This window comes from Bubalus kerabau, chromosome 3 (assembly GCF_029407905.1).
Source record: "Bubalus kerabau isolate K-KA32 ecotype Philippines breed swamp buffalo chromosome 3, PCC_UOA_SB_1v2, whole genome shotgun sequence".
Taxonomy (NCBI): domain Eukaryota; kingdom Metazoa; phylum Chordata; class Mammalia; order Artiodactyla; family Bovidae; genus Bubalus; species Bubalus kerabau.
The window spans coordinates 45,450,962-45,463,840 of NC_073626.1; the positions used below are offsets into that span (position 1 = coordinate 45,450,962).

The 12,879-nt window shown below is 46.8% G+C and overlaps 1 protein-coding gene across 4 annotated transcripts in view; it reads left to right on the top strand.

Moving 5' to 3' along the window:
- The window catches only part of LRRC1 (leucine rich repeat containing 1), a 135,027-nt gene extending 123,740 nt beyond the window's left edge, over positions 1 to 11,287 (top strand). For all 4 annotated transcript variants that reach the window (XM_055571762.1, XM_055571764.1, XM_055571765.1 and 1 more), the window contains 3 exons: positions 7,020 to 7,192; positions 8,091 to 8,227; positions 9,816 to 11,287. In XM_055571762.1, coding sequence (XP_055427737.1) covers positions 7,020 to 7,192; positions 8,091 to 8,227; positions 9,816 to 9,974 — 469 coding nt within the window. In that variant the 3' untranslated portion in view covers positions 9,975 to 11,287. The remainder of the gene's footprint in view (positions 1 to 7,019; positions 7,193 to 8,090; positions 8,228 to 9,815) is intronic.
- Positions 11,288 to 12,879: the final 1,592 nt, after the last annotated feature.

The window sequence follows — 12,879 nt, forward strand, 5'->3', positions numbered from 1 at the left end:
ATGTCACAGGCTTCATTGCCAAGAGGAATTTAAACAATGCTTTCGAGTGTCAGATGGGAGAGGGTGGGGGACGGGGTGTTAGAGTGTTAGATGGGCCAGGGCCAGGGGGAGGATGATCAGTGGTCCTAAGTGGTAAATGCCGGTGACTTGAAGAGTGTCTGGGGAACTGTGTCCTCAGTGATTCGCTGCTCGCAGGTCGGGCGCGGGCCGCAATTTTTCACTCCTGCTGATGGATCGTGGGCAGCAGAGCTAAACAAATAGCAGGACGCGGGGGAATCTGGTGATGAGTTATGGCCTCAAGAAACGCTCGCCGTATTAAAGTTGATGCTTTCAGGACATCACGATAGGTTCTTAAGGCCACTCAGTGGTGACTGGAATCTCGGGATTAGTTAGAGCTGGGTGTTGACTTTCCGCTTGGACTGAGCCCCCAGGAGATGCGCAGCATGAGAAAGTCCCCCTTCCCTCCCTCCTGTGCTCTTCCTGCAGCAGGAGAAGCCCAGGGACTCCAGACCTGTCCTGGTTCTCGCTGCTCTGGAGAGCATGCATTTGCATGACTAATTCTTAAGCAGAAAGATGACTCTGGCGTCTAAAGACTGCTTTTTACCCAGTGAAGTCCCCATTCTCCAGTTCTCAGAAGAAGGGAAAGTTCTATTTTTATGACGCCTGGGCCAGGGTGGAGAAAACCCAGTTAAAAAGCTGTGCCACAGCTGTGATCTGAGCGGGTTAAATGTGCCATTTAGGCCATGGTATATGCAGATTCATAACCAGATTTCAAGCTTATTAAAAGTATTTAATGACTACTTATTTAAAGTATCGGTATAGAAGCTCATAAAAAAGAGGCTGCCGTGTCAGCTTTTCAGCTTGCAGAGATGTCACACCATGGGAAGTCCTACCAAACACCACAGAAGTTTCTGTCTGTCCTCCCAAGCGTATAAAAATAGCAAATGGCACAGGGGCCCTGCACGTTCGTTCCTAAAAACCTTCTTTGACACGTTTGATAGGAAAAATTGCAGCAAGGATAATGCTAAAGTGCCACTTGGAAACGAAAGCACGAAGCCTCCGGGTCCAGTAACAGAGGAGGTGCCTTGTATCAGCCATGTGGGCCCAGGACACAGAGGCCCCTGACTCTCAGCTTCTTCCCCAGGGGACTGTCCACCAAGTACACAAAATCGGATATCGGAGCATCTTCCTCGAAGTACTACTAACGCCAAATACTGCAGGCCAGGGCTGTCAGTGGAAAGATAGTTTGTACCTTTGACTTTCATGATCCAAAAAATTAAGTTAAAAAGACTAAATAAGGTATCACCACATACCTATTAGGATGGCTTTTATTAAAAAGACAAGAAGTAAGACGTGTTGGCAGAGAAAAGAGCACCCCTGTGCAGTATTGGGGAAATGTAAGTTGGTGCGTCCACCATGGAAAACAGCATGGAGTTTTTCCTCAGTAAATTTTTATAAACAGAACTACTGTATGACCCAGCAGTTCCACTTCTGGACAAGAAAGCAGGATGTCAAAGAGGCGTCTCCTGTCCCGTGTTCACCGCAGCTTTATTCACAGAAGCCAAGATGTGCCAACAGCGTCAGCGGCGCCGGATGGATGGGTGAAGGCGAGGCGGCGTGCGCCTGTGTGTTCACATTCATACATACGAAGTGGAATGCTGCTCAGCTGTGAGAAGGTCGGAAATCCTGCCATTTACAGCTTGTGCCCAGTCGTGTCCGACTCTTTGTGATCTCATGGACTGGAGCCCACCTGGCTCCTCTGTCCATGGAATTTTCCAGGCAAGAATCCTGGAGTGGGTTGCCATTTCCTTCTCCAGTTTACAACATGGACAGGCCTTGAAAGCATTTTGCTAAGTGAGATAAGTTAGAGAAAGGCAGATACTGTGAGACCTCACTGATTTGTGGAATCTAAACAAGCTGAGACAGAATGTGGTGGTTGCTAGGGGCCAGTGGGTGGGGAAATGAGAAGCGGGAGGGCGCACATTTCCAGTTACCAGGTGAAGCGGCTTTGGGAGTCTAACATGCAGCAGATGACTGCAGTTAGCAACACTGTACGATATCCTTCAGAGGTACCAAGAAAGTCCATCTTAAATGTCTCTAGCATACACACTCACTGGTGACTATATGAGGAGATGGAGACCCTAAGCCTACTAGGCAATCATTTCCCAATGTCGTTGTCCTCTGTATCCTTGGGGAGGTTGGTTTCAGGACCCGACCAGGGTACCAACAGGGGCAGACACCTGCAAGGGCAGCCCCTTAGGGTACCAACAGGGGCAGACGCCTGCAAGGGCAGCCCCTTAGGTTAGATGCCGCAGTACAGTGGACCCCCGTATCTGTGAGTCCTGCATCCTCAGACACGGAGAACTGACTGTATATGTAAGTGCATCAAATCATCACACTGTCCACCACAGGTTTACAAAGTGTTACCAGTCGATAGAGCTGGAAAAAATATTAAAAGAGAAAATGAAACACAACAGTGTAGCCAGAACCCTGAGCCTCTAGAGAATGAACTGCGTCTCCGCCCTGCGACCTGCAATGCCCGGGGCTGAGATCCTGTGTGGCCGGCGCCCGGTGATCCCGCTCTTGTTTTTAGAACGTCTTGCCTGCGGAGAACTCCAGAAAGTGAAGTGGTGCCCCTGAAGGATGACTGGAAACCCGAGGTTACGGAGGCTTTCTTTCACTTTAGATATTTAGGCACTGTTGACATTTTTTTCACTGATTATGTTCGCTCTATATGTATCTTTAAACATTTTGAAAACTTTACTTAAAACTAACAATTCTAGTAGGAAGAAACAGATGAAACACTCAGTTGTAAGTACCATTCAGCTGTCAGTTAAGTTAGTATTAATCAGTCAGCCACGTTTGGTTGCTAAATAAATTGGATAAAGCAACTGCTGTCCTAATCGGCTCATAGCTTCCTCATAGCTACGAGGGGCTTCCCTCACAGCTCAGTTGGTAAAGAATCTGCCTGCAATGCAGGAGACCCTGGTTCGATTCCTGGGTCAGGAAGATCCACTGGAGAAGGGGTAGGCTATCCAGTCTCGTATTCTTGGGCTTCCCTGTGGCTCAGCTGGTAAAGAATCCACCTGCCATGAGGGAGACCTGGGTTCAATCCCTAGGTTGGGAAGATCCCCTGAAGAAGGGAAAGGCTACCCACTCCAGTATTCTGGCCTGGAGAATTCCATGGACTGTATAGGCCATGGGGTCGCAAAGAGCTGGACATGACTGAATGACTTTAAAAAAAAAAAAGTCCTAATCAGAGGTAGGGAAGGTTACTTCAGGCTGGACTGGTCACCGAGGCACCTAAAAAGGAGAAGCTCACGATGCGGTTGTTCATTTCTTCAGTCCTTGTACTCTTGCTGTAAATAGAAGCTGTAGGCTTTTTATTTATTTATTTAGGGGATGTGGTCCTAAACGGAACATGGTGATGTGTACAAATGGGGCTGTGGCTTCTCATGTTGATCTTGTAGTGAGTGGAAAGTACCAGAATAAACCAAAAATATATTATTAACTCTGCTGGAAAGTGGGAATATATACATATATATACTTTTAAAAAATAGAAAAGATATGATGTATATAATATTATATATATTTACTACAGCTTTTGTATATTTAAACTCTGCTTCTGGCCTGTGTCTGACTTGGTTCACCCCGAGAAGCAGGGCAGCGTGCGTCTTCCCCCTCAGGCTGCACTGTGCCAGTGCAGGGCCGCCCAGCCCGCAGAGTCTGTTTGCAGACTGGGCAGGGAGCGGAGGCTTTTTTTTCCCCCTTTTGCACTGGGAACACCTCTGTCCGCAAGACACATGTGAACGAGCTCATGTGTGTGGCGTGTGCTTGGCCGGTAGCAGCCGTATCCAAGCTGGTACACTGATGCTTTGCAGGAAAACCTGTGTTCTAGACCCCGTGTCCGTCTTCCCTGGCTTGGTGGCATGTGACTTTCAGACCTGTTGCTGTGGAGTCTAGTAATTTACTGTAGCTCTTATGACATGATTTGCCATCATTAGCAGCTGTTACTGATGCTTTGCCTTTCATTTATACCTTTGCTTTAGCATTTTGCTGGGAAGCAGGTTATTAGCCTGAGAAGGCACGATGACCGTGTTTTCAGTATCTGCGTGTCATGCCAGCTTTGGAGCCTTGATTTATTCTTTTCTTTCCGCTCTTAAAAGTAGAGATGCTGACTATAGATTTCTTGCCCAAGGCCTTGAAATATTCCAGAGGATATTAGCTTAACTCCTTTTTAAAAGAGAAATAGGGACAAACTTTGAAAAGAAATTATCCTTGGGTTCCGTGACATGAAAGAGGGTTTGATGTCCTTTAAGTGCCTGCAGTGAAATAGGATATTCTTTTTAAAAAGCCCCTTCATAGCGTCCGGCAGATACTTGCTTTGTGTCTTCAGCTTCCTTGCGTTTAGCATGTGTGTGACGGCATTTAGGCAGATGAGAGATCGTTTGAAGCTTATACAAATAAGCACAGAGATTTCACTTCCAAGCCACCTCAGGAACCCAACCACTGCCTCAGAAAAAGGGGAGCTGGGGCTGTAAGCGGCTGTGCCCCCGAGTTCCCCACCCCTGCCCCAGGCATCCTTATGGTATATGCACGTCACTGCACTGGGTGGATTCTGGGGTTTAAAAACACATATCTCCCACCCAGTTTGACTGTCATTAGTAAAATACTGGCAGGTACACCACGTGGAGTCTTTTCGGGGTCCTTTAACATAGGTAGGTTTCATGGCATTGACTCGAGAACCTCACTCCCCTGTGGGCACGGTTCCCTACATTTATCCAGCGCCACACCCCTTGCATGTGTGGGGGTGGTCAGCCTTTCCTGGACGATTAGGAAAAGAAAATATTTTCTCACCTCCATAAATAGGACAAGGGAAGGTGTTTGCGAAAATGTATTCATTCTTCTTACAGGAAGTTTGTTAATACTCTCACTGCTTTCTTTGATCATTTTTAACTTCATCCGCTAAAATAACTTAGCTGGTCTGTGCTTACGTTTTACTTGGATTCGTCTTATACTACTGGAGTCCAACTGCTCTTCCTAGAGTTCTAGTTTATTTCCCATAAGTCTGTCAATTCAGAATGCATCTGATAAGGCAGTATCAATCTGTTGGTGAGACGTTAGGCGGCTCTTCTATGTATGTTAAGTGGAGATAGAGGTACTTTTTCATGGAAGAAAGAACCCCAGCATACACACTGTCATGTAATGTCTTTCAGAACTAATGGGCCAGAAACTTCTCTGAAGAAAATATGTGTCATATTGTAGATAACAGACTGTGATCAGCTTATTTTTTATCTAACTTAAGAAATCACTTCTCAGGTGGAACCACCATTTAATCCAAGGAGCCATCCTTAGAGTAAAAATACTTGATCAGGTATAACCTTCGGTTCTTTAAACCTTAAAGTCGTGGCATTTGCAGAGGTTCGGGTGTTTTCAGAGTGAAATAGTGACGTGTATAAAGCGTTGACGTCTACCGCAGCCCCACACTCGGCGCCCTTCCGTTGGGGCCGGAAGGTTCCTTGTTGCAGGGCTGCCCCGTGCACTGAGGGTGTTTGGCGGCCTCCGAGCGTGGCCCTAGACGACAGCAGCGTCCCCAGCGTTAGGGCTCCGCTTCCAGGTTCAGGCCCTGGTTAGGGAACTAAGCTCCCGCAAGCCACATGGCGAGGCCACAAAAATTAAAAAAAAAAGAAGCCTCCCCCAAAGTGTCTCTAGCAGTTGCCAGGTGTCCTCTGGGGGCAAAATCACCCCTGGTTGAGGTGTTCTCTACAAGTTGCCTTTGCCAGGTACCAAGTACATTTGATTTCTGGTAATAGTCTCCACTACATAGATTTCACTGGTCAAGTATTTGTACAGACATAAATATAAAACTAATCTTGAGGAATCGCTTTACAGTTTTTAAAGTGCTTTAATAGATACCTTCCCGTTTGAAACCGAAGCAATCTGAGGTGGAAATTAATGATCATGTAGGTGTCTGAGAAGTGGGAGCTTTCAGAAACTTTAAAGTCTAAAATGGAATACCTAAAATAATCTCCCCGGAGAGAGCAAGCGGAGTCCATGAAAAAAACGCTTGTAATCTTTAACTGTGATTTAAACTCTTCAGCATCCCAGCCTCCCTCACATCCCGGTTTACAGGTGTGCCTGGGACCAGGCAATCCCACGGCTTCATTGCAGCCCCGCTGACTGTGACTCAGGAAGGACTCAGCTTCTGGGTCCTTCCACAAGTACACTGGCTTCCCCACCTCCCCACCCCCGCCTTTACATGGAAACTGGCTTCCCTGATAGTTCAGCTGGTATAGAATCCGCCTGCAATGCAGAAGACCCCGATTCGATTCCTGGGTCAGGAAGATCCCCTGGAGAAGGGAAAGGCTACCCACTGCAGTATTCTGGCCTGGAGAATTCCATGGACTGTATAGTCCATGGGGTCGCAAAGAGTCGGACACGACTGAGTGACTTTCACTTTCCTAGCCTAAGAATGGAGAAGGCAATGGCACCCCACTCCAGTACTCTTGCCTGGAAAATCCCATGGATGGAGGAGCCTGGTGGGCTGCAGTCCATGGGGTCGCTAGGAGTCGGACACGACTGAGCGACTTCACTTTCACTTTTCCCTTTCATGCACTGGAGAAGGAAATGGCAACCCACTCCAGTGTTCTTGCCTAGAGAATCCCAGGGACGGGGGAGCCTGGTGGGCTGTCATCTCTGGGGTCGCACAGAGTCGGACGTGACTGAAGCGACTTAGCAGCAGCAGCAGCAGCCTAAGAATAAACTGTGTGCTGTAACTTCCTAATCTTTTTGCCCTGTGGCCTGAAGGTGCCAGCGAGGTGATGGCAGGAAAGGGTGACATAGTCACCCCCCGAAGCATCTCCTGGCAAAGGGGGCATAGCACATCTCAGTATAAACAGAACACCATTTCACATACCGCACCCAGTCTCAGGAAGCAGTTGAATTTTTATCTGTTGTGGACAAGGTTTGATTTAATCACAGACTGTAAGTGCCTGGCCTCTCCCTGTGTTTTCACCAAGGCTGTCGCACCTGCCTTTATCGCTGACCGCTTTGAACTTGAAGGCTCTCTGGTTATCTGACAACCAGGCCCAGCCCCTGCTCACGTTCCAGACGGACACCGACCACACCACCGGGGAGAAGATCCTCACCTGTGTCTTACTTCCTCAGCTGCCTTCTGAACCCGCCTGCCAAGGTGAATCGAAGGGCCGGGTTCACTTGGCCCCGAGAGTTAGCAGCGGGTCCTGCCCATCCGTAAGGCCTCTGCCCGACCACGGGGCTGCCCGCCAGCCCAGCTGTGAGGTCCCTGTGGGTCTCCCCTGGGGATCTTCTGCCGTATCTTTGCAGAACACATGCTCATACCTGTGTATCACGCCTGGCATTCCTTAAATAGCCTTCTGGTTTCGAATTCCAGCTAAGGCTGAAAATGCACATATGTCTTCCTAAAAGAGATTAGAGTCCCTAAGGAAATGGCAGCCCACTCCAGTACTATTGCCTGGAAAATCCCATGGACAGAGGAGCCTGGTAGGCTACAATCCATGGGGTCACAAAGAGTCGGACACGACTGAGCGACTCCAGTTTAAAATTCATGCAGACAGTTTGGAGGATTAGTATTGATGGTCTCCAGCAAAGCGTTTTTAAGCCAGGGAGTTGTTTTGAGTAACTATACCTTTGTTTTGTAAATCATACGTGCTTTAAAAAAAGCATTCATAGTCACATGGCATGGCTGTCAGAAACCCTTTGCTGAGAGCTGGTTTTGATAGAAGTCTGGAAGGCTCTGGGCAAATGGAGTCACCTCGCTGACCCCAGCTTGGTTAGAGGAATGTTAAGACCCCAAGAGGACAGTGTAGGTTGAGCGGCCAAGAAAATGACCAGATCCCACATGTGTGGCCACCTCGCTGTCCAGAGGAAGTTTTTGAAGTGAGTGTGTAAGAAAGAATCTTGAAAAAGAGGTCTGGGAATCATGATGACGTTCTGGAAAGAAATAGTAAACACCGATTTAGCAGATGTGATCTCAGATAGAATTAGGTATCCTTGGAAAGACAGGGTCGCCTTGCCACGGCAGCCCTGCTCACGTGGTCTTTGTCCGGCAGAGAACCTGCCCCGCTGCGGCGCCCTCGAGAGCCTGGTGCACGACGTGTCAGAAGAGGCCTGGAGCGAGCGGGCGGTGAACCGGGTCAGCGCCATCCGGTTTCTGGACGATGAGAAGGATGACGACGACAATGAAACGGTACGGGATTCGGGCTGCTTGGTGTTCACGGACGCTCACAGTGGAAGCGCCTTCTGAGACTGAGTGGCGCCTGATAAAGAGCCCTCTTATTTTCAAATAGTCTTTACTCCTTTCCGCCTTCAGCATTTAAGAATTTTTTTTAGAAGGCAAAAGCTAGATATTTCTAAGCCCTGGTTCACCAAATGCGTGTAAAGCAAGTGGGACTTACAGATTTGTTTGTTTGAACAGGGTGTGGGTGCTTCTTTTTCTTTCTTTGTGATGGTTTCCCCTCAGGCCCCCACTGCTTTCTTAAAATCAGCTGGGAAGTGTTTCTTTTCCGTTGTTCTCAGTAAACTAAGTTGCTCCCCTCCCTCCACCGCCATGTACAGCTCTGCCATGTGGACTCATCCACGTTTCACTGAGTGGCTTAGCTTGCCTGCTGTCCTCTTGGACTTGGTGTTCCCCTTCATGTGACCCAGGAGCCTTCACCTTCTTGAAGACAGTGTGTGACCTCCGTAGGATTCCCTTACATGCTTTCATTGAGAATCAGGCATAGGTTTGAAAGGACCACTCAGCCCGACTTGCCTCCATCCTCAACACGTGTCTCTGCCATTCGGCTGAGTCAAGGACAACTTGTGAGCCTTCCTGCAAGTTGACTTTGGCCTCTGAACTTTCTGACGCTAATTGAGATTTTCATAAGCAGAGCTCACAGGGAATACTTGCTGCCCCCAAGACAAAGGGAGGTTTTAAAATTACTGCCAGGCAGCAGTCTGTTATTCCAGCTGTCTGCAGGGGGACTTTTATTTACTTACAGTAGTAGAGGGCAGAGTAGGAGTTAAGCATGACAGAATGACTCCAGTCAAAAGGGCTCTTTAATTTTATCTCATGGCTTCTTAGAGCAGGACTCTTTCACCAGCTGCTCGCTGTCTGAGTTCTGCCCTGCCTTTGTTAGCCTATGATGCCCTTCCTCAGACTCACTGGCAAGAGGTAGATGCTGTTTTAGGAGCAGAAGAGCACATAGCATATTTAATAATATAATTTTTAAAACATTGTCCATACCCCGTTACTTCACTTCCAGCCCTGTGGTCTTTTAGGGAAAATAATGTGAATTTTCTTCAGTAGGTCATAAAAGTATTAATAAAACGGACGAATTAGAAAAGAAGCCCTTTCTCACCTCCCTTTTCCTTCACGTCCTGTGCCTCATGGGTTGAAGAAGGCCTTCAGATAATAGTAGAACATTCTAGTGGTTCTAATTTTAGAATTTTTGACTCCTCTTTCTTTTGCCTTCCTCCACCCCCCTCATTATATCTTGTAAGTCTTTTATTATTTTTCTTTCTGTTCGTGGAACCTTGTCTTTATCTTAACACATCTCATATTTTCCTAAGTATTCTTTTATCCTGAAAGGAACTCTTCCATCTTGACAAGATAAGTTGTAGACAGCATTTTCATCCTTCCTTCCACTTGGGAGCAGTTGATAAATGCTTGTAGCTCCAAGGCAAGCTTTCCACCCGCTCTGCCCGTGACCTCTGGGCAGGGGGGCCTGGGTGGGAAGCTTTTGCGGGAGTGATGGACTGAAGCCCAAACACTCGCCATGATGCTTGCTTTTCAGAGAACACTCCTGAGACGAGCCACGCCCCACCCAGGGGAGCTCAAGAGCATGAAAAAGACAGTGGAGAATTTACGGAATGACAGGAATGCTGCTAAAGGACTGGATTCCAACAAAAATGAGGTCAACCACGCCGTCGACCGTGTGACCACGTCGGTGTAGGTGGCGCGCCCGTCTTACCTCCCGAGTCGTCCTGCTGCGGAGCCGGCCTGCCCCCTGGAGCCCCCCACGGGGATGCTGCGCCCGGGAAGTGCCTTACTCTCACCCGACAGCCAGTCACTGCACCCGCCCGGTCTCCAGCTTGATTGTTTTTTCCTCCTAAATTTCAGTTGTTTGTAATAAGTGGAATACACTACTGACAACACCTGACCTTTGTTTCTGTCTTGTGTTGGGGTCAGGGAGAGCAGGAGGGGGTTCTGGTCCCCCTCCCTCCCGTCAAGTGCGGGGACATTGCGAACCCACGTTCTCTTGGACCTACTGATGAGACAGAGAGTTTTATGTATGGAAAAAAACAATTGGTAATTTTTTAAACCTTTTTTGGCAGCTCAGATGGTGTACATTTAAACATTTTGTATAGGTATTTCGTAACAAAAAATATGTATTTCCTTTTGTTATTTTATCTTGGAAACGGTACACATTTTAGTATTTGTGCAGGAAAAAAAATACAGTCCTAAAGTATTTGTTTTTATCTGTACTATCCACTTGTGCCTTATTGTCGCCTGAGTCCTGTCAAACCAGTTGTCACAGTGACATCTTTGAGCAGAGATGAGGCTGGAAAGGTGATACTTTGAAAGCAGTGTTGGATTTTAATCAGTAATCAGGAGGATTTATTTTTAACCAAAAAGAAGAGTTACCACCAATTTGCAAATTTTATCAGTTGATTATTTTTTTTAAGATGAACCAAAGGATTAGACTGCTAATATTTCATATCTTTTCCACTTTGACATTTTCATGAATGGGTCTCTTAGGATGAGTGTCCTGTCTGATTGTACCTACTCAGAAGGTACCTGCCATTTGTAAAATAAAATAGAGCAGAAAAGCACAAAAAGAGCAAACCGGTTCAGAAATTCAGTGGGGAAATAAATTATGTACTGCAAAGAGAAAGTATGATTTTTTTATTAAAGAAAGCTTTAAAAGTTTTATACTGAGATATAAAAACCACAATAAAGCAGAATAACCTACGACCCTGTTAGAAATGTTGCTATCTTTATAAGTGCAATTTAATTTGTAAATAGAGTTTGGATCAAAGTGTAACAAAATATTGCTTCAAGTTTTAATTTTAAGTCTGCTTATTTAAGAGGTGCAGGGTATGTTTTGGTGTGTTTCTGTTGATTTCTTTTTAATTTTATTTTGTATGATGTGATAAAAGAGGAATGAAAAACGCCCGTCCCTGTCTGGTGTTTAGGAAAATCATGCTGTTGGTGTTGCCTTTTTATTCTTTCCATGAAATAAAGTCAGCCTGGACATTAGCGATACAGCTTTTTAAAGTTGATTATCTCCTCATATGTTCAGATGATAACAGGCAGCCAAGTTCTTTAAGAACGAGCGCCCTCTCCTCGGATTCCTGAAGCGCTGCTCAGCTTTGTGTGAGCCTCCTGTGGGACCGAACTCCGAGTCTGCCCCACCAGGGGGAGCGGAACCCAGCACCCTTCTCAGTCTGCCTCCCCACCTTGGGTTGGGGCCAACTGGCCAGTCGAACTCCTTAGAAACCTGCTTTCAACCAGCCAGATACGATGCCTTCTTTTACGACCGGGCATTTACTTACTGAGTTCGTTCTGCCTTTATGGTGGTGTGTACGTGTGTATCGAGTCATAAGGCTGCCGAGTTGAGAGCACGTGGCACGCAGTGGGTTTCACCTGGTCAGTCTCTGTCTCATTCCCGCAGCAGTGGGCACCCTTCTCCTTCTTTCCATTTTAAGATTCTGGCATACTCTGTCTTGTAAAGATGATGCCACAGAGTCTTGGGCTGACAGAGCCGCAGACTGGCTTTATTTAAGGAGAGTTACCTTGACCCTGAAGAGCAGAAAAGACTTCCTGGTATTCTGTTGGTTTATCTCCATATGAAGCCCAAACTCAGCTCACCATGGCTTGGGTGGAATAGAGACGGACAGGAAGAGTATGTGTGTTTGAATTTTTCTAGAAAATTCTGCATACCTAATTGTTTCCTTTGGTCTGTCTCCTCTACTTCACATACTCCTGGGCTTTTTTTTCCCCTGGTTTGTTTGATAATGTTTTTTGTTTTCATAAGGAAAAGTCACTTTCACCTTGGTCATTTATTCTGGGTGACATGATGCTGCTCTTACCCTCCAGATGCTGGACAGAGGTAGCCTTCACAGCGGAAATGGCACCAAGCAGTCAGACCCAACCCAAGAACATGCCAGCCTCTTCCAAGGAAAAGAAAACAAATAATTAGGTATGTAGAATCTCCTAGAGAAATTTAAATGCGCTCACTGCTCTGTCCACCTCTATTCCCCCAAAGCCGTGGTGAACTGAACAGTGAAGGATGAGCTTTATATGAAAACAGAATCCACCGTGGACGTTCTCTCTGTTCTTCAGGGTCAAGATTTGACCTTAGATAAAGTCGGTCTGCTTCTCATTCAGCCCAGGAGTCAAAGTGTCATCTTTATAAAAACAAAACCGAGAATGCCCGAATCTTAAAATGGGAAAGGAAGCAAGCTTTCTTATCCTTATGATTCCCTGGGGGCTCAGTGTTAAAGACTCTGCATGCAGTGCAGGAGACTCGGGTTCCATCTTAGCATTTTAAGGGAAACTTGACTACGTGAAAGGAGGCCTTGTGAGGCCAGAGGCAGAAGTTCCTGACCTCTCTCTGAGGAGTCCTGCTCCCCAGCCCTGTCAGCCCTGCCCCTGTCTGTCTTTTCCTCTAGGAAAGGGAGGAGTACCCTGTCTGGCCTGACTGTTTGTCTTGGGGGAGTGGCAGGTAAAAGCAGGAAAGACTTGTATGACCTGTTCATCCACTTGTTTGTAGCCCCCAGTTCCTCTTCTGTAGCAAGGAAATTGTGCCTAAGTGTGTAAAATTCTCAAAATGGAGAGGGAATGAAATCATGAAA